The sequence below is a fragment of the Chiroxiphia lanceolata genome, chromosome 4 (assembly GCF_009829145.1).
Source record: "Chiroxiphia lanceolata isolate bChiLan1 chromosome 4, bChiLan1.pri, whole genome shotgun sequence".
NCBI classification, from domain to species: domain Eukaryota; kingdom Metazoa; phylum Chordata; class Aves; order Passeriformes; family Pipridae; genus Chiroxiphia; species Chiroxiphia lanceolata.
This window is the reverse complement of record NC_045640.1, coordinates 49,093,452-49,113,288: the sequence shown is the minus strand read 5'-3', so window position 1 is coordinate 49,113,288 and position 19,837 is coordinate 49,093,452. Positions and strand designations below refer to the sequence as shown.

General features: G+C 36.5%; 1 protein-coding gene across 4 annotated transcripts in view; it reads right to left on the bottom strand.

Annotated features, from left to right (window-relative positions):
- The window catches only part of COL25A1 (collagen type XXV alpha 1 chain), a 310,589-nt gene that overhangs the window by 123,522 nt on the left and 167,230 nt on the right, over window positions 1-19,837 (bottom strand). For 2 of the 4 annotated variants that reach the window (XM_032686841.1, XM_032686843.1), the window contains exon 5: window positions 1,440-1,457. The exons of the other annotated variants lie outside the window; for them this stretch is intronic. In XM_032686841.1, the coding sequence (XP_032542732.1) occupies window positions 1,440-1,457 (18 nt within the window). The remainder of the gene's footprint in view (window positions 1-1,439; window positions 1,458-19,837) is intronic. 4 annotated transcript variants of the gene reach the window in all.

Here is a 19,837-nt window from a genome sequence, read left to right as displayed (position 1 = left end):
CCCTTGAAACTGCACTGAATACTGCAATCTCCACTGTGGTTCTTTGCCTACAGCTACCCCAGAGCATTTTACGTAGAGATATGTGTTCCAAAGACTGAGCAGCTGTTTACAAGCAAGAGACACTTGCTAAGCAACTGAAATGTGGGAGGTGGGGGTCCAAACCCAGAAGGAAAAGACACGGGTGGCAGCACAAGTCAACATCAACTATAGGGCAGCCCATGGGCTCAAGTACATGCCTCAGGTCCTCAACAGAGCTTGTTCAGAGCTAGACTGCCACACAGAATTACAATCTCCCTCTTCATCAACCCCCGGCAGCACAGAGGTTGAAGATACCTCTCTCTCTGCATAGTCCACACATCAAGAGCCCACTGCAAAACCTAAGTGCTATGGGCAGTGGTCATTTCTGATATCATATGAACTTCTTATACAATACTATTAATGGAGTCTGGTACTGCAAGGATAATGGGCATTCAGACTAAGTGGTTTGAGGCTTTCTAATGCAGTCTGCCTTTCAACAGAAAATAATGATTAAAACTGAAAAATCTGAAGAAAATGCTTGCTTCTCATAATGAAAATCTTAACTTAAAAGAATTATCAGTCAAAAAGGCAGTAAAGCTTTAACTTTCAATTATGATTCTGATTATGATAAAAGGCCCTCATAGAAATCCTGGTTCAGGCAACTCACTTGTGTAAAGACGGGCCCACAGAGCAGGCTTCCTACACAGCATCTGGAGTATACAGAAAGGTTGAGTTTTTCAACTGAGTTTAGTAAGTTGGGCTTTGGCACTGGCTTTTTTTTTTTTCCTATTTTCTTGTTCCTTTATATTTTTATAGTCCTCTTTCACTCAAATAATTCACATTTAATTTCTACTATACATAATGTTTCCTTTCTGCTCATCTATTTCTACCTTAGAACTGAAGTTTGGTCCCTATATTTCCATGTCTTCAATTACAGTTCACAAGACAAAGTTCTACTATTTTAAATAAAGCAGAACTAATTCAAAGCAGTGTATATAATTAATCAAAATAGTTAGCAGTGCAATATTTAAAATAACTGAAGGCTGCCTGGATTATAGCAACATTATTAGCATGTGATTAATAAGCAGTTGAAGTATTACATTTGCTACACATTTGCTAAGTTATTTTATCTTGCTTTAAAGTTCAGTGGCAAAGTTTCAAGCCATAGTTAGGAGATTTGCTTTATTCAGTATTACTTTGTTGACCCCACCATCTGGTCAAACAGCTGAGGGAACTCAACTCAGGGGGGTATGTTTCTCTCTTGGGAAATATTTGCCTTTCTGAATTATGCAATGGTTACCAGTTTCTAGCTTATTAGACTAGGATTAAAAAAAAAAAATCCAAATACTTTGTAGATAACCTGAGTTTGGTGGGCCCTGTATCTAGCTATTACTTATGTAGGAAAATAAAATGACACTTACTTGAGGACCAGGCTGACCCTGAAAAAACAAGAAAAAGAAAAGGTTATGGAAAGTTACGGCAAGGATTAACTCCTTAAATAGTAGAAAACAGTTACAGTACTTTCTAAAAAGGAGATAATAAAAAATACAGTAATTGTATTGAAGTCAGATTTTTGACTCAAGTCTATATTGAATTTGAATGTTTTAGTTCAAACTGATGAACTTTCTTGCAACTGGTTCTATAAATAACTTAGAATAACATATCACTGAAACTGCATTTCAGAAACTTCATATTTTAGACAGTCATAACAATTTAGAAGTGACAGAAACACCTAATTTAACAATTCTCATGTGAGAAAGAATCCACAGATGTTGAGCTGATTTAGAAGCAAGTATTGGTTTTTTTTCTCTATTATGGCTCGGCTCCATGTTTCAAGGAGGTGTTAATTACTGCTTATTGAATGAACAAAGTCCCAAAACTGGAAGGACACGTTGTTGAACAAACAATAGTCTTTCTGCCTTTGCTGCAAGCACCACAGTTTTAAGTAAGTATAACCAAAATTTAAACCAAGTGAGAAGTAGATGAACCTTGGTCAGTCAGCCCAAGAGACAGCTGATGCATCTCCTCTCTCTTATTTATCAACATCCCCTTTAGACCAACCCTGGAAACTGGAGAGGCACCCTTTGACCACTGAGGAGCTGTATGTATCTCTTGTTGCTGCAAACCCTTACAGAGAAGACTTCCTATCAGTAAGGTCCCTAGCCTAGGACAGCCAGTGAAAGTCATCAGTTATTTTAGCCCATTTATTAAAAATTATTTGTATGAAGCAGGATTATTTTATCAAACTGTACTGTAGCTGTGACTACGAACTACATCACCCAGACAATCAGCTCACACTGTAAGACAGAGACAAATATTTATATATTTCTCTCTATAAAGAGAGAATTTCTTTAAACTCTTAGGGCTAGCTTAGCTTTTAGTGTTAATAATAATATTATTAAATAATATTTCAGTTGAACTGAAACTACATTTCCTTCTGTTGACAAAACCTGAGCAAAGAGAAATCTTTTAAGTCTTATAAAACCTCTTAATTTTAGCTAGAAAGTATTGCTACAGAGAGTAGGAACTTTTTTGTCTGAACATCAGGAAACACTTTTCTTACTGTGGGGATACCCAAAGGCACAAAGGAGATTGTGGAGTCCCTATTCTTGAAGATATTCAAAAGCCATTGGACACGATCATGGGCAAGCTGCTCTAGATAGCTCTGCTGGAGCAGAGAGGTTAGGCCAGATGACTTCCAGTGATCCCTTCCAACTGCAATCATTCTGTGATTCTCTGTGATTTTAAAGGTGATGGGGGAGAAAACATTTCAACTGGGAACAATTGTGTACAAGAAATGCAGCTGAAGAAAATTTATTTTTTTTCTTTACCAACTTATAAGACTTTTTGCTCCAAATTAAAAAAATTTAAATTCGCATGAAAATTTTAAAATATTTTTGAAATACAAGAAATATTACAAATTATGTTAGAGGAATAATGGTAAAACACAGAATTATTGTGGCTATCTAATCTTTACACTGAATGCAGCCTAAAGCACTCCTTGTTGTAGATGCTGCAGTTTTGTATTAGTTCCTTAGAACAACACTGCATCATAGAGGTTAAAAAAAAATAAATTACTGTCTGAGGTTTGCAAGTTTTAATATTAAGTAAAGCTTTCTGAATTGGTGAGTTCTATGAAGTTACACATCACACTGGGTTAATGAATATAATTGAGACTCCTCAGCACTCAGATTTTACCTCAATCTTCCCCTCACAGGGGGTTTTAATCTATTATATGCTATACTTGATCTTAAAATCATCAGGAATTGCTTACTGATGCACTATTGCTGATACATTAGTTAATATAAATTATCTAAACTGAGGCCTCTGAATAAAAACTTTATATATAAACCTTAGAATACATTTGCTCACAAGTATATCTAATGTTTTAATACATTTTGGCCAAATCATTAAAAGCTGTCTCAAATCCATATATATTAAAAAAACCAAAACGTAAGTGAAGGTCTGAAATTACCAAATGTTGCAACAAAAAGTTGAATTTAAGTGATAGAAAGCAAATAAACAGATTATATACACATATATTTAACGAAAGAGATTTGAAAATTGACTTTTTTCTTCAATGTAACATGCTATATCTGTGATATACAAGACATACACACATAACACAAACATATCCTGAATTGAATGTGAGGGTTGGAATCATGCTCCCATGAAAGTATTCTCTACTCTTAGACTCAACAACATTAAAATTTGCCTTTCTGTTATTGTGCATTTATAATTACTTTTCTGCAATATAGAGAGAGGAAAGCTAGAAAATCAATTTTTATATGACAATGTTTCTTTATGCAGAGAATTCTGAGATATTGGGGAATATAACAGTTGCATTGCTCTTAGTTTATATATGCTGTCAATATTGCAATTGTCCTGCATTTAGTTGTAATTGCATACGATGAATACAAAAGTACTCTTAGCAGGATTTTTTTAACCTGTTGCCTATGAGCTCCTTTAGCATGGAAGGATCTTTACATTAGTGAAGGTAATTATTTTATGTTTTTTTACAATGGTTTCCAATCCTTCAATATTTCTGTATGCTCTTAGCTGCTCCTTGCCCTACCAGCCACTGCAGTTACAGTGTAATTTTCCCTTCTCACTAGTGATCCAGTGACATTACCCAGAGGATGCAGCAAACACTGAATTATGGAACTCATCAGCTCTTCTTACAAAGCTACGGGTAGAAAGGCATCAAAATAGTGACCTTTTTGATTGGAAAGGCTCACTGTCACACAACAGCAATTCTAAGCATGGGAGACAAAAAAGGGCTGTTAATTTTGCCTTCTCACATTTTTGTATGCTGTGAAACGGTCAGGAATAAAGCTCTGTGAGTTACTTTTGTGCTCATTAAAAAACCCTCTAACATAAATTCAATCTGATAACACATTTCAGCAAGCTCAATCTCAGTTCATCTGTTTGTGTTCCCAAAATGACCCCAGGACTGCTGAAATCACCCTGGTTCATTACTGCAAAAATCACTCCCAGTTCATGCTATTTGTGGATTAAAATGTTTTAGCTGGAAGTATTTCTCTTAATTTCAGATAACAAACAGGGTGAAAATACTCTTAAAGAAAAGTCAGCATTACTCTGTGATTTTTTTTTCTAATGAACATCTCTTTATTCAAACCTGCTACATACTCTAAAATTCACTGATTGTAGCTACCAACTGACTGCTGTTCTTTGCATGCATTTAGGGATAAGTCCCAACACCAGTAACTGATCAGGTACATTTTCATTATTGCTGCTTTGAACCTCTGATCATTACTCACATACTTGATTATCCATACTAAATGCTGATTTTGTTTTTTTTTTTAATCTCCATGGCTACAGTGGGTATAGCTGCATAACACGTCATGGTTTCAGTAAAATCTTCAGAACAATTTTCCCTTCTGTACTCTTATTTACCAGCTTAATACACTATTTTGCAGTAAAGAAAGGGCTTACATTTGGCAGCCTAATTACCACGATGGAAGCTCTTCCACTGTTGATAGTTAATCCCTTCCTAGCAATTTAACCTAACATTAGATGCCGATACATAAATTATACTAAAACAAAAAAGGACATACACATGGTGTAGCTGAAGTTAACAGGTAAGCTATCAATCTGCTAAAAGAAGAGATGAAAGGAAAAGCCTACTGACTGTATGCTGCAAACTTTACAGACAAGTTACTTAATAGCAGAAAGAAACCTCAAGGAGCACAGCGAAAGTCTGAAGAGAAGAAAATGAAAGCTGACATGGGAAGTCAACAAGTTGAGTTTCAAAAGGAGATGGGGCTTGTAGTAAGTAAAAGGACAGAAAAGACAGTATGTATCAGGTATCAGTGAAAACGGCCATCCTGAAAAGTGAGAAAGAGGGAGCAAAAGCAAGAGTAAGAAAGTGCAGAAACTGGATTTTCATACCTTTCCATGGTGTTAATCTTTAAAGAGCTGGGAACATAAACTTCCAGGCTTATACACCCAAACATGTAGCTACACAAACATACACACAAGTACAAATGCATTAAAAAATGCATTGTATAAAATTAAAGGTTAATTCTAACTTAATTCAAGTAGCATATCCCTAAAGAATCTCTCGAATTTGTACAAATGCAGTTATTATGAGACATGAGGCTGTTCATATCTAATCAGCAAATGAAATCCAGATAGAGAGATTAAAACACAAAAATTAAGAATCTGTGGAAAAAGGAAACCAGTAAGAATCACAGATAAGTGGTCAGAAGGGATATCCAGCTCTTTGAAAGGCCCCATCGAACTACACTTGTGGAGCATTCTCTGGACAGAGCACCCAGGTAGGAACATCTGTCTTCCAATCTTATTCAAATAGAAAATGATAAGGAAACAGGAGTAGCATGGCTGACCCCCATTTTCTTGGATAGACACTAAAGAGGTTTTTCAGCAATACGTTGAAAATCCATGCTACTAGGGTTGAAGGAAGTTATTCTGAAGGAAGCCAGTATGTGACTAATATACATTTCAGCATGAGTAATTAAAAGAGCAAAGAGGGAATATATGCAAGACCTAAATTACACTGGTTTTGAATAAATCACCTACCAGCTTTCCATCCATACCAATCGGGCCCTGGGATAATCAAAAGTCAAAACAAAATGGAACAGTTAAATCAGAGAAACACTGAAGATGAGGACAAATATACAGACTTGGGGAATACTGTGGACTTCAGAAGATTAATAACTCTATGTCAGCAGCTAAATGCAATATCTTAAAGATATTTTCAGAATGAAGGCACAGAAAAGAAACAGCAAAAGAAGCAGACCTAAGACAGAATTAATAAAAACAGAATGGTGGGAAGTAGCCAGGCAATAGCTGGTGTTTAACAAAAGACAAGTTCAACATGAAATGAAGAATTGTTAGTTTGGCAAATCACAGTGGCCCAACATAATCAAACATATGAAATAATGCATCTGGTTTGTGTATTTTTCTTTAAATAACTGAGAAAACAGAACAGGTAGCCTATTTGCTGAACAATCTTGTCATATCCTTGCAAGATGAAAAGAGCAAACACTTCAAATCTCATAAGTAATATGTATTTAAATTAACATTATAATAAGTAATGATGGTTAGTGAGAAACTTTAGCTCACACAGTTCACTGACGTACTATAGATTTCCACCTACACTTTGACCAAGAAGTCCTGTGCCTTATCCTGCTTTCTTTTTTTTTCCATTGGGAAACATAGACTTTTCCTCGCTAATACCTTACAAGTTACTTATTTTCTTCAGAGTCCAGAAGCTGGTTCTAGTTATATGAATGCAAATTATACGAAGGATTTAAAATGGATTTAAAGCGGATGTGCACTGTTGTAACTAAGTAACTGATTCTGTACCAACTGCCCATTTAGGAGATCAGAGCACAGAAGAGGGCTAGAGAAAGTTGGATTAATTTTAAATTTAATCTTTATTTTCTATGTCTTCTGTCAATAAGCAGTCAAGTTACCTTTCACTGACAATGGAATAAGAGCAGGCAGAGTAGTGTTTTTCTGCCACCAAATTCATGTTTTAGGCTGAAATTGTGAGCTCTCAGGCATTTGCCCTATGCAAATGGCACACTATTTTATGTCCGCTGAAGAGAAGTTTTCTCTTAAATGCAGCCAGACTTTCGCCCTGGAGCTTCACAGGCACCCCTCTCAAGACTGTCTCTCCTAAGCATATGGCCCCCTAGGGCTGATTGCTCACACTGCGAGATTTGGATCACTGTTGCTGAGAAGACAGCACATAACATATTTGCTGGTTTTGTGTTGATCCATTTTATCTTTGCTGCTTTTTGTCCCCTTTCTAAGCACTACTTTGGCTTGTGAGCAAAAATCAGCAGAAAAGTTTAGTCTAAATCAGGTCTGCAGGTTCTGCTGACTTCTTCACTGAGGAGTGTGTATTCCTACCTTTAGCACCATTACTAATAGGTACTGTAGCCATATGAACAAGTTAGTTCAACCAGCTATCAAGAAAATAATAACTACTATGAAAAACTGATGCCATATCATCAAGTGATTTCCCTAACTATCTGTCTTCTCCAGGTCTAGATCCTGGACTTTGCCAAAAATTCCAGACATACTCAGTATGAGCAAGGACATTGGCTGGATGTACACATTGTCCAACTCATTATTTTTGGTACATTATTGGCTTTGTAAGAAGCCTGTGCACTAACCTACTTGTCAGATCCAATAACAAGTTACTGTGCCTGGGAAGCCCTACAGGAATAAAATGCCTTACCTCTCTTTCCCCCCCCAGCTCTTACTGTGGCTTCCTGTCACATCATGAGTAGATGACATGCTGAGAGTGTAAATCGGGTCAGCGCATCTTGGTTGTCTGTATGACCACTACCTTTTCTATGTGCTGATGTCCTATGAAAAGTTTGAGACTATTGGGATGACCTACAGTATCTTTCAAATGTTGTCTCTGAACAGTCCTTCCCCGGTAGCAGGGAAGAAGAAAGCAACACTTTCCAAAGCATTAAAACAGCACAGCTCTTATTATTATGTTTCTTTTCTATGCCTCTTGATCCCACATATGCAGCACAAATAAAGCACTCCCCGATTTTCTCATAATTATTTAGGAAATTTCTAAATATGGTACTATACACCCCGAAACTTAAGGCATCTGCAAGTTATTAGCTTTTCCAGAATTTTTCTATCACTAGGTAATACAGGATATTTATCTAGTAATATTTACATAAATATTTACAGTCTGCTGCAGGTACAAAAATGAAGGCTGAGCTGAACCCTGGCCATGAATAAATTTTCTTCTAGAAAATAAACTACAGATATTACCAGTTAAAACACTCAACTGTAAGGTCGTGGTAAGTATATAAAGTTCCCCACAGGGTTCTGTGGGCCAGCAGCTAAGTTTAACTGTCAGGCTTGCTGCAGACTCAGCCCAAAAGATTTAATTATTCTTATGATGAATGAATACAGAAAAGAATTATGCAAGTATTTGTAGAAAGAAAATTATGGGGTTGAACTGTTGGCTCACAGGGACCAATCAACAGCTCTTGCATCTGTATCAGTGCTTGCATTGTGAATATAAGCACTGTTTTCAGGGAATGTTTCTTTATCATAGGAAAAAAAAATACTACTTGGGCTCCCTTAAAATGATAGGTGTTCTAACTACTGTTGAATTTTTGCCTGCTGTTTGTCGATGCTACATAGCTCCTGCACTTGAATTACAGGACTGTAGGTAGCATCTTGAAGAGTCTCAGAAAGAAGAATAAGAAATTCCCAGTAGGCTGAAGAGAAGCATCTGTTCACAATGGAAAATAAGAGGAATTTCTCCCATGACTCCATTTCTATCAGGGCTATTTGATTTGAAGCCTTGGAATATCTTCTGGGATTTGCTTTGTAGAACAGGAGAAGAAAGTAAAACTTGATGGAGACATAACGCTCTTCAGAAGAAAAAGAAAACACTGTGAAACAAAATAATATTCTTTCATTACAAAAATACTGAATCTTTAACAGCAAGCCATGGCAATTTCCTTCCTTCCTCAATTACTTCTTTCTAGTGTTAGAAAGAGAGAGAAAGCACTTTTCAAAAATGGAAAAAATTAGAATCTCCACTACCAATGCAGGCCGGATGAGAAAGATGAACTGAAATAGTACATGAGGTTACTTCAGGATGCACTGAGAAGAATTCTATATATGACAATATTTATTGAGGTTCATTACATGATTGCATTGGAAGTCTCATGGAATACTCAGTGTCATTTTCATTCATTTTAGAGAAAGCATTCAAGCCACAGTCTGTCTTTGACTCAAACCTTCAGAGCTGTGCTATATAGTTCAAACTACTTTCTGTTTTGTTCTATGAAATAACTGCTACTACAGATTAGCAAGTAGCTTTTGACAAGTACCAAATACATGGTGTTCTCTAACATAATCTCTGTAACATATTTTAGAAAACCAGATGAACAACAAATCATGAAAGAGAAAGGGATGAGTAGGTTTATATAACACATGTACCCCAAATATTAGTTTGCTTATTGTAGATACTAGAGAGGATACTGAAAATTTTTCTTCTGGACTATGCATTTCCTTTTCAGGTTTCTGCTATGACTTTTGAATGTATGGAATGGTTCGATGTGCTGGGGTTTGCAGTAGCTGGAGTGGGGCTATGTTTTGTATTTCTGCCGAAAACAGTGTTAATAACACAGAGGTGTTTTTGTTACCGCTGATCATCGCTTACACAGAGTCAAGGCCTTTTCTGCCTCCAGTGAGGAGGCTGGGGGTGCACAAGGTTGGGAGGAGACACAGCCAGGACAGCTGACCCCAACTGACCCAAGGGATATTCCACACCATATGGTGTCAGTGTATAAAGCTGGGGGAAGAAAAAGGAAGGAAGTTTACATTCAGAGTGATGGTGTTTGTCTTCCCAAATAACTGTTACGTGTGACGGAGCCCTGCTTTCCTGGAGACAGCTGAACACCTGCCTGCCCATGGGAATGTGGAATTAATTCCTTGTTCTGTTTTAATTGTGCGTGCAGCTTTTGCTTTTACTATTAAACTGTCTTTATCTCAACCCAGGAGTTTTCTCACTTTTACCCTTCTGATTCTCTATCCCAATCTCACCAGGGAAGTGTGAGCCAGTGGCTATGTGGGGTAGAGTTGCCATTTGGGGTTGAACTATGACACTGGATATTTACCTGCAATATTACATACACTTTTTTTTGTAGAATCCTCAAAAGTAAAGTTGTTTGTACAGTAGATTTTTTTTCCCAAAGAGTACCCAACTATCTACTTAGCATTTAACTGCCTGTCTCATAACCCTACAATGGACAGAGACAACACAGGGGAGGAAGGAGAATACAAATGCAATTTCAGTCTGTTTTTGTGCGAAGTAGCTTCCACTCCTCAAGAATATTGTAAATACAATGTCTCTCAAAGAAAAATAGTTTTAATCAGTTTTTCAGTGCTACATAAAATCAGTCATTTTCCATTTAAGCAGTTATCTTTTTACATATGAGTTACTCTGCAGGTAAATATTTTAAAAATTTTAGAGGTTATTGTTAGAAAGTGAATATGTAAGCAAGTGCATCCAAAACCTTTAGAGACTTTCTGTCAGAGACAGCAAGCATTATTACTTTAGACAGTTTTAATGAGATATTAATTTCTTTGGAAAATTCTCACCTAAAAGAAAAGATACCACATGTTAAAATTTACTGTGTGATAAAAGAAATCTTCTAACAAAAGGAAAAGAGGAGGTATGAACTATTTTCTTATTTTTCTCCACTCATCCTTCAGAGATCTCTTTTTATTTAAGGAATACTCATCAGAGCACTCAGTTGTGAACCAGGAGATATATAATAAACAGAAAACAAATATAATTGCTTCATTATAAACTGAAAAAACACCCTCTATTATAAAGGAAGTGGGGGTGTGGTTTGGGAGTTTTTTGGTTTGGGTGGGGTTTTTTTTTCAGAATTCAGAAACTCTTATCCTGATAAAATTATATGACTAAATTATTTCACATTTCTAAACAATCTACCATAAATTTTATTGATAGGTTGCTACTTTCAGCTGCCTGAAAATCTCTTATGTCAACACACATACAACAGGAGATTCAGAAGAAAACAGGAATCCAGCTTTACTGCAGCTGTAAGAGCTGCATGCCAGTTACTGTGTCAGACCAAGTTTAAAAATACCTATGTGGAGGAGAAATAAAAAAAAAAGAAAAAGAAGAAAAACTGTCTCAAACAGCAGGTTTGCATGTCACCCCCAGTAAGTTCAGGTAAGGTGAAAGATGAAACATTGCCTTTTCAAATCACCTATTTTAGTTCAAGTCTGATAGAAGCCAAAACCCCCATTTTTATCAGGTTTCCTCATCATGACATCATTAAAACCATGGATCTTTATTTCTTTCTCTCCTTTGTTTAACTGCAGGTTTGTCAAGGCTCGATGTATTAGATTTAATATAGTGCTCCTAGCAAGTCTGATGAGATTTCTTTTTAGTGAAGTTTTAGCTTAGAGCTTATGTGATCAATAAGATCATCAGCAAGCTAAATTTCTCTACTGATGAAATATTATTGGTTCTTTTGCAATGACTGGAAATGATTGTTGTTAGGAGCAACATGAGCCGACAGTCCAGGTACAGAAGTCACTTGCTCCAAGTCTGGGAGAAGAAAAGTGCACTAAATCAACCTGCAACAAGTCTCTCTGGCCAGCAATCAGGATATTACTGAAACCCCCCCCTCGCAAAACCAAATAATGCAGACCATTTGGGCAATCCAGATCATTTGGGCAGGAGAAAAATTTACTGCAAAAAGAGTGAACTACAAGAGTACAAGAAAGATGAGCTGAGCCTCTCTAAAACCAGTTTACTGCAAAAAGCAAAATTACTGACAATGACAAATGAAGCACTACAAGGCTCTTTCAAAAAAGTCAATTTCAGAGTTTCACTTAATTCTTCCTTCAAGCAGTTCACATTAGCTACTGTGTGAGACATAAACCTCAGCTAGATGGATCATCACCTGGAGATTGTACAGTAAGAATAACTGTGTTCTAAGGTAGGGATTTAGAGGTTTAAATGAAGCGAGTTTCTTTAAAAACAACATTCATGGAGCTGTTAGGCTGCTTGATCTTCTTGACCAGAAACTTACAGATCCCATCATAACTGCTGAAGACTTTATCACATTCAACCTTCAGAAACAACATCTTGCTTCACTTAAACTCATTCAAAACACATACAAAATTAATCATTCAAGATCTGAACTACTACCCCTCACCAATAGACTTCACTGATTTTATTTTGATGGGAAAGCTATTAAAGAAAGAAAGAGAGATAAAGAGGGGAGGGAGGGAGGCAGGCAGGCAGGCAGGCAGGAGTTTTCTTAATACCTTAATACCATCATTCTGTAATCCCAGCAATCTCTCACTTATTTGCAAGCCATGTATTAACTCTCTCGTAAAAAAACTCCTACAAAATGACCTTCATCAAACTAACAAAGATCTCAAAGCATACCCGGGAAGCACAGAAGAGTCTTAGAAGCAAGATCCTGATAAAACCTGGAGAGCGATGAATGGGACCAACATGATCAAGGCTCCAGACAAAACTTCCATCAGCCAGAAAAGTTACACCATGCCTAAAGCAGGTCCTCAGTATTGAGACTTCAGTTCATGAGCATAATCAGTTGTTCCAATTTATATTTTAATCCATCTGTCTAGTGTAGTCCCTTCTGTACAGAGAAATATGCAGCATGCACAGGTAAAGCAATAAGGCAATGTAATAGTTATCTGCCGAGCACAACTGGCAGGACTCTAACATATTATTTTCCTGTTCGTGTCACAGAAAAGAAAATGTTTGTGTTTTTTCATACTTTTTAGTTCCTTTCAATTTCAAAAAACAAAAGCTGACCTGAAGCTATGCATTTCATGAAGTGGTTCTAGTGTCTATACTAACCTAAATTAGATGATGGAAATTATCAAAAATGGAACAGGATGGAAAATAAGGAACAGTTTTAAATATTTCAAAATAAACCAGAAGTGCCAGGTACAGCCTTCAAAATTTTCCTTGGAGCAACATCACTCTACATTACAAGACTCTCAGCTTGGAGCCCTTTTTGCAGTCTGAATACTCCAATAGTTCCTTTGCAATTATAAGATGGACTGGTTATGTCTAAAAGCAATTCAAGGAAGAAAAATTTGTTCAGAGTTTGGCTATTCAGGGAGTGGCTGAACTACAAAAAAGCTCTGCATATGGTAACAATAAGGGAGTACAAAGAGTTCTATGCAAGAAAAATTATAGTCACAGCTTACAAAAGCATATTTCACAGCTGAAAAATAATTGCCAAGATACATTTTACAATTTATGCAGGAGATCTAAAAGAAAATGTTTTTTGTGGTGCAAATGCATTTTTGAGTATCTGAGCACTATGATGGCTCTTATTGAAATATATATGTAAAAAACCATGAGAAAGAGCTAGGCAGATCTAAGTCGGAAGGAACTCATCTCAAAGACTGTGAGTGGACATCCTTCTATTTATCATGGCCAATACTGTACACATCACAAATGTATATGAAAAAAGGGCCAGCTATGACTGTGAACCCCAAATCGTGGTGTACCTCTGTTGGCTTCATACATCAGGTTAGCAAGATTAATTCCAGACAGTTTTCCTCCTTGTAGCCTATAGATCTCACCAGCATCTGCTACATTTGTACAGTTAGATCTGTATGACAAATTACTGCAAAGGGAAAGTATTGTTGCCCTCAGAAAGAGAAAGAATAACATAGTTCAAGCTATAGTAAATAAGGGAGTCAAAATGCTTTACCCATCTATAATCCATAAAACCAGTCTTGTGAAGGGCTGCATACTTAATTACGCTTAATTATGCTACTGAATTCCAGTATAGCTCAACAAGTACTTGAACACAGAAAACATACACACAGACCAGAGAGAAAACTTCTACAGTCTACCTAAAACTTCTCTTTTCACCCAAAGAAATTGAGACTCCTGTATTCGTAAATAGAAAGCACATGGCTAATTCATCAACGCCAACATCACTGTGTGACTATATTTGATGTGGTTGGTGCCATGTTGATGAGAAAACAATAAACTGTGAAAAATGTCACTTCTCAAAAATTAGCTGGCTAGCATTCAGTAGGAGATAGATTGTTGTAACAGCTGTGGCATGATGACTTTGATGAATTAGGTTTTTGTTCTCCTGGAATAATGCTGAAGAATCTGTCTCCTCACACCATCATGGAAGTGAATCCATTTGCTCACTGAACCACCGTTAAAGAACGATCTTTCTTATTACCTATGTTTTGATGGCTTTACAGAATATGAAAAAAATATCCATCTCACTTCTTTCACTCAGCTTTTTTGGTGTTTTGTTGTTTTGGTTTTTTTTCTTCTACAAATCTTTTTTTTCAGGGGGAACGAGGTCCATTAAGGAAAAATAAATATATAGTCTTTCGGTAAACAACACAGTACTATACAGAACAAACCTTCAGAGACCAATATTTTCACCTTCCTTCAGTGGAAAAATCAGCTTTGGAAGATTAACAAATTCAGGAGCAGGAACATAAAACAATTTTTGCTCCATGAGGATAGAAGAATCCTACCATCACGTTCCTTTTATCTGGCTGTAAAGGCACATATTTCGAATAGGTCTCATAGGGAATTAAGAAAAAAATACAGCTGCCATAGGAATAATTCTCTTTTGACTCACAACAAAGAAGATCAACCAGAGTGGATACATCCCCATAAAAGAGGAGAAGAGAATGGCTACAACAAAGGCTTTAAAAGAGAAAAAAACTAAGAGGCAAGGTACTGAAGTGTTTATAAATAAACACATAGATAGAACCCCAATCTCTTTCAATTATCATGTGGTTGAAGAAAGCTTTGTTTGAAGAATTCCAGGGTAAGAAAAAAAACTTGTGCAGATATACTACATTAAAACAAACTCCAAAGCAAGTGCTTTCAGCTGAGTGCTGCCTTATGTGGTCAAATACTGGAATACAGAATTCTGTACATGCAAGTCCATTCAGATACTTCTGTCCTGTACTACCAGATTCAAAGGGCACAAATATACACGCAGCTAATATAAAGACACTACTGTTTCCTAAATACACTACAACCTAAATCACTTGTTAAAAGTTGGTGCCACATACAACTATGCCCCCCTCCAAAATTATTTGGAACCAGTAATTCTCAAAAAGCATGAAGCACCATGGAAAAAACTATAGGAAGCACACTTACAAAGATTATTTTATTCATGGAAATAAAGTAGAATCCAGGGGTGCAATACAATCTTTTTTATTTTTTCTTCCTGAAATGTTTCCCTATATAATTTTTAATGATACACCACCTGTTCTATTTCCACAACGAACAAGAAAAGAGGAATGTAACAATGAAACAAATTTTAAGAAAATATTATTTCTAGTTCTTGATAAAAAAATTTTCACATAAATCATGATCAGTTTCCAGAAGGAACTTCTATTACTGTGACTTCAAAATCAAAATCAATAAGCACGTGAAGTGCTCAGACATCTTTATTTGCAAGTCTGTGCTTTTATTACATAAATTAACTGGGGATGTGCACATTACTTCATTTACCATCTTAATATCCTGTCCCATTGATCTAAGACCTCAGTTTCTAATGGTCATTCACACAAAACACTGGACATTACAATTAAAACCCAAAGCATGCATTTGGTTCATGACAAGGTTGAAAGTGTCAGGCTGACCCATTCATAAGAGTCTGGAGGATGAGGAAGAGGAGTGAGAGGAGAAGTGTGGTGTTTTTTATTTTAAGACCAGGTGTAACTCATGCCTGGAAGATGACAGTGAACAGTGTCTGGATAAGAGATAATGTTCCAGACAGGATAAACTTTCTATTGGGGCTAGACTTTTTATAAGAATTATTGGGAAAAGTTAAGAACTTTCTTCTTTTCAATATTTCACTCAACAGCAAATATCAAAAGGGTTGAAGAGGTGAAAAGTGCTGAGCCTGACATTAATAATGAAATAAGTGTTATCGGAAGTCAGCAGATGCTTGAAAGAGTGTACATGCAACACCATATTTGCTGCCAAAAGATTTGAGGGACTTAAAAACCATATTGCTGGATAAGGAAACAGAGGAAAAGATAGGGTAGAAAGAAAAGAAACTCAGGCAAGAATACAAGAAATTAGCCACGAAGGGGAAAGCCTGGAGCCATATGTTCATCACCTAATAGCATGTCTAAAGGCAATTTTGGTTTGCTTGTAACTGGCTCAACAGAGGCTACTGAGAGGATGCTGTAAGAGTCTTGTAATTTTAATTCAGAGCCCCAGCAGCGATGCTGCTTCAAACTACAGTTGCTGGGGGTTTTTTGTAGGTGAAAGGATATATATAGGCCCAAATTCTAAACAACTTCTCCTGTCAATTCTTTTTCTTTTATGGTAAATTCCATTAATGCTCCTTCAAATTTATGTGAAAAGAACCAGAATTTCTTTTTGTGGAGTGGGGGTTTGGTTTATTTTTTGTAATTTGGTTTTGTTGGGGTTTTTTTCCTGGTTTTTTTTTTGGTTGTTTTTTTTTTTGTTTTGTTTTGGGGGGGTTTGTGGAAGTTTTTGGGGTTTTTTTTGTTGTTGGTTGGGTTTTTTGGGGGTTTGTTTGTTCTGTTTTTCATTTTGATTTGTTTTTTTTTGTTTGGAGGGTGTTTTACATTGGAGAACAAAACGTTCTACAAAATGTTTTGTAGGGATATCCCTACAAAACCTTCCTATTGAGCTGGTGCCTGTTTCCCCCAGCAAGCTATTTAGAAAAAGCTACTAAGTTTCTCCATATTTATACATCTGCTTTTTGAAGCTTCCCTAGCTGGAAACAAATTGAGAAATTTTTCTACTTTGATTCTAAATTCTCTTTAAACTCCAAGTACAGCCAGTGCCCCTTTGCACAGTCAAAGAGAAACCTCTCCTTGTACAAACTGCAGCACAAACAGAAACATGTAAATTCCACCAACAAAACATTTAACCAAGAAAACGAAAGTTACTGAAATCAGACCAACCTACAATACAACATGGGCTACCATCCCAGCAAAGAAAATTTCCAAATCCAAGTATGTCATACTTGTGCCTTTCTGAGCCATACTCCAGCAAATCATACACTACTCTCACCTGTTTCCTAACTTCAATCAAATTATGCAAGCTATATTGAAGTTCACCAGAACACGTGAATCCACAGACAGAACATAGTTCAGTGAAACAGCTTTTAAAATATCTAAGCATTGACCAATCTCACTAGTTCATTTAATTGCAAACTCTCTAGATTATTCTTCTTTAAAGTTTTGTGGATCCACACATGAATACCTCCAAATAAAATGTTTTCATTACTGTCTTCTGACATAACTGGTTTTCAGGATTATAAAAGGATTTTTGCAGAAGCTGGTGACAGCATGAAAAGAAGTGTTGCTTTGCATTCCCATCTAGGGAGAAACAATTTGTACGTGATGGCAATAACAGATTACACTTAACATACCCTAAGAGCAGAGACCTAAAACGAGAGATCTCCTATCGTATTCAGAGTGGATTAAAAAAAATCAGGATAATTGATCCACACAGCTGGAAGTGGAAACGTTGAGGTCATTTTTTCTTTGGAGACTGGCTAATCCGTCAGAGTACCTGAATGAAAACCACAGGCCTCACTTGGTTCTTTTGGAGCACTTTCTTCCACCATTCGCTCTCATTTATGGGAAATCATACCATTATTAATATCATCCTCTGAAACTAACTGCAAGTGGCAAACTAAGATCATTCCAATTGCTGGAGTCCAAAACCTCAGTGTACATGTCTAATACTACTGAAATAAAATATGAAATTTAATGCAAGTTTAAGTCCAGTAGAGTGATACAACTTTTATGGCACAAAAATCTGTGTACTGAGAAATAAAGGACATCCTTAGCAGCCACAATTCATCTCCTATTTTTATCTCTGTCCCAATTTCACTTTGCCCTCTCATAGTAGGCAATACTTATTCAGAGGATTACTTCTCTGAGTAAGTGCTGTTTATCATGAATAAAAGTAGAAGAATCTACCCTTAGCTTTGCTTATCTTACTTGCAATTGACCTGATAAAACAAGGAACTGTTACAGAAAGAATAGCATGACTTTTAAAAATTTCCAAATATTTCCTGGGTTTTTTCACTTGCTACGAATTCCAGCCTTCCAACAGCAGTTTATTTTGGTTAGAATATCATGTTGCAGAAAGAAACTGATTACTATATCAAAAACTTAATATTCTTTTCAACTGATAAGTGCTCATGCATATGATGGTTTTTCATCATGCTCCTTCTGTGAGTCAAAGCAGCAAAGGGTTAAATCCCTCTAATTTACACTGGGAATAGCTACCATGAACATGTACAAAATAATCCAAAAAGAATTTTTAACTCAATTGTCCTGTTAGATTATCAGTGCTGTGCAGAACTCAATATTAGCAAAAATAATAAATATTAACTCCTTTACGTTAAGCCTTGGAGGGGGTGGGAACCATCACCACCACCACCAAAATATCCCAAAACCATTTTGTTGGTGATTTATGATCTGTATTCTACACAGTCATGGAATAAAACTTCCAACTGACATTCCACACTGCTTGTATAAATCTTTCCTTCCAGACAAGTATGTTTGCTTTCAGAAACATCTTTAACTAATCTTGATTTCTATATGCACAGATATAGCTGAGACAATGAAAATAACAGTAGCCCAAACAACACCTTAGAATTTTCCCTGTGGTGCAAGAGGTGCACATTAAATGTGGCCATCTCAAAGATCCCCCTGAATGGAGGAAAAAGGACTTTAAGGCTTCGTTCTACTTGCTAACTGCTGGCACTAAAAAAGAAATTAAAAAACTACAGAGCTAAGAACCTATTAACTTGACAAACACTAGTCAAACCATTTTTGGTGTAATTACTGGATGAACTAACCAGTGTGGGGTCCAGTACAGGTGTATGAAAGAATGATTTGATTCGCAGTAGGAAAATAGTTCTTCATTCAACTTTATCGAGAAGAGCCAGTTCAGGTGACTGCCAGCTCCAGATATTCCCCTCCTCATATCACTTCTCTCCTAAATGGGATCTGAACACTGACTGAAGGGGGAAGCAGGGGTGCAAACATCTCCAAGAAAACACTTCCATCCTGCACTTTCCAGAAATCACAGAATCCAACCACCTAGCCTAGCAATTTAGGAACAAGTTTCTCCAATGAAATTTTACATCCCTTGACCTGAGCTAAGATTAACAATGCACTTAAACTCCCACATAGGGATATTCATCTGGGAGCTGTATAGGTAGTACAGTTTTACATATCATTCAGTATATCCTAAGTCCAAATGACCCAGCATGAAAAAAAATCATAGGATCACGTTTGCAACCCTCCTTCCAGGTGAAAGAACTGATGACTTAAAAATTCTTATAAGATAGCTTAGCACTTCCCTTCCCATTTATGACAGGTATAAACAGAATCATAGCATCATTTAGGTTGGAAAAGACCTCTAAGATCATGCAGTCCCAGCCATCAAGTAATTAAATAGTTTTCTACTGTAATTGATTTAACGTTTGAATTTCACCTTAGTCTTTGAATTTCAAAGCTTGTGAGAAGGTGATGATTCAGGCAAATCATTAAGAGGGATCATTGGTTAATTACTCTACATTCACATGCAACTGTTAAACACAAATTGAGAAATGAAGACTAGAATTCAAATTCTGTTGGAACACAAAATTTTGCTGCAAGGTAGTTTGTCTCATAAATAAAGTTTGTTCTGTTACACTGGAGAGCTACATCGTGCATTGGGAGGAAATGACTGGGAAATTTCAAGTGGCATGCCTGACAA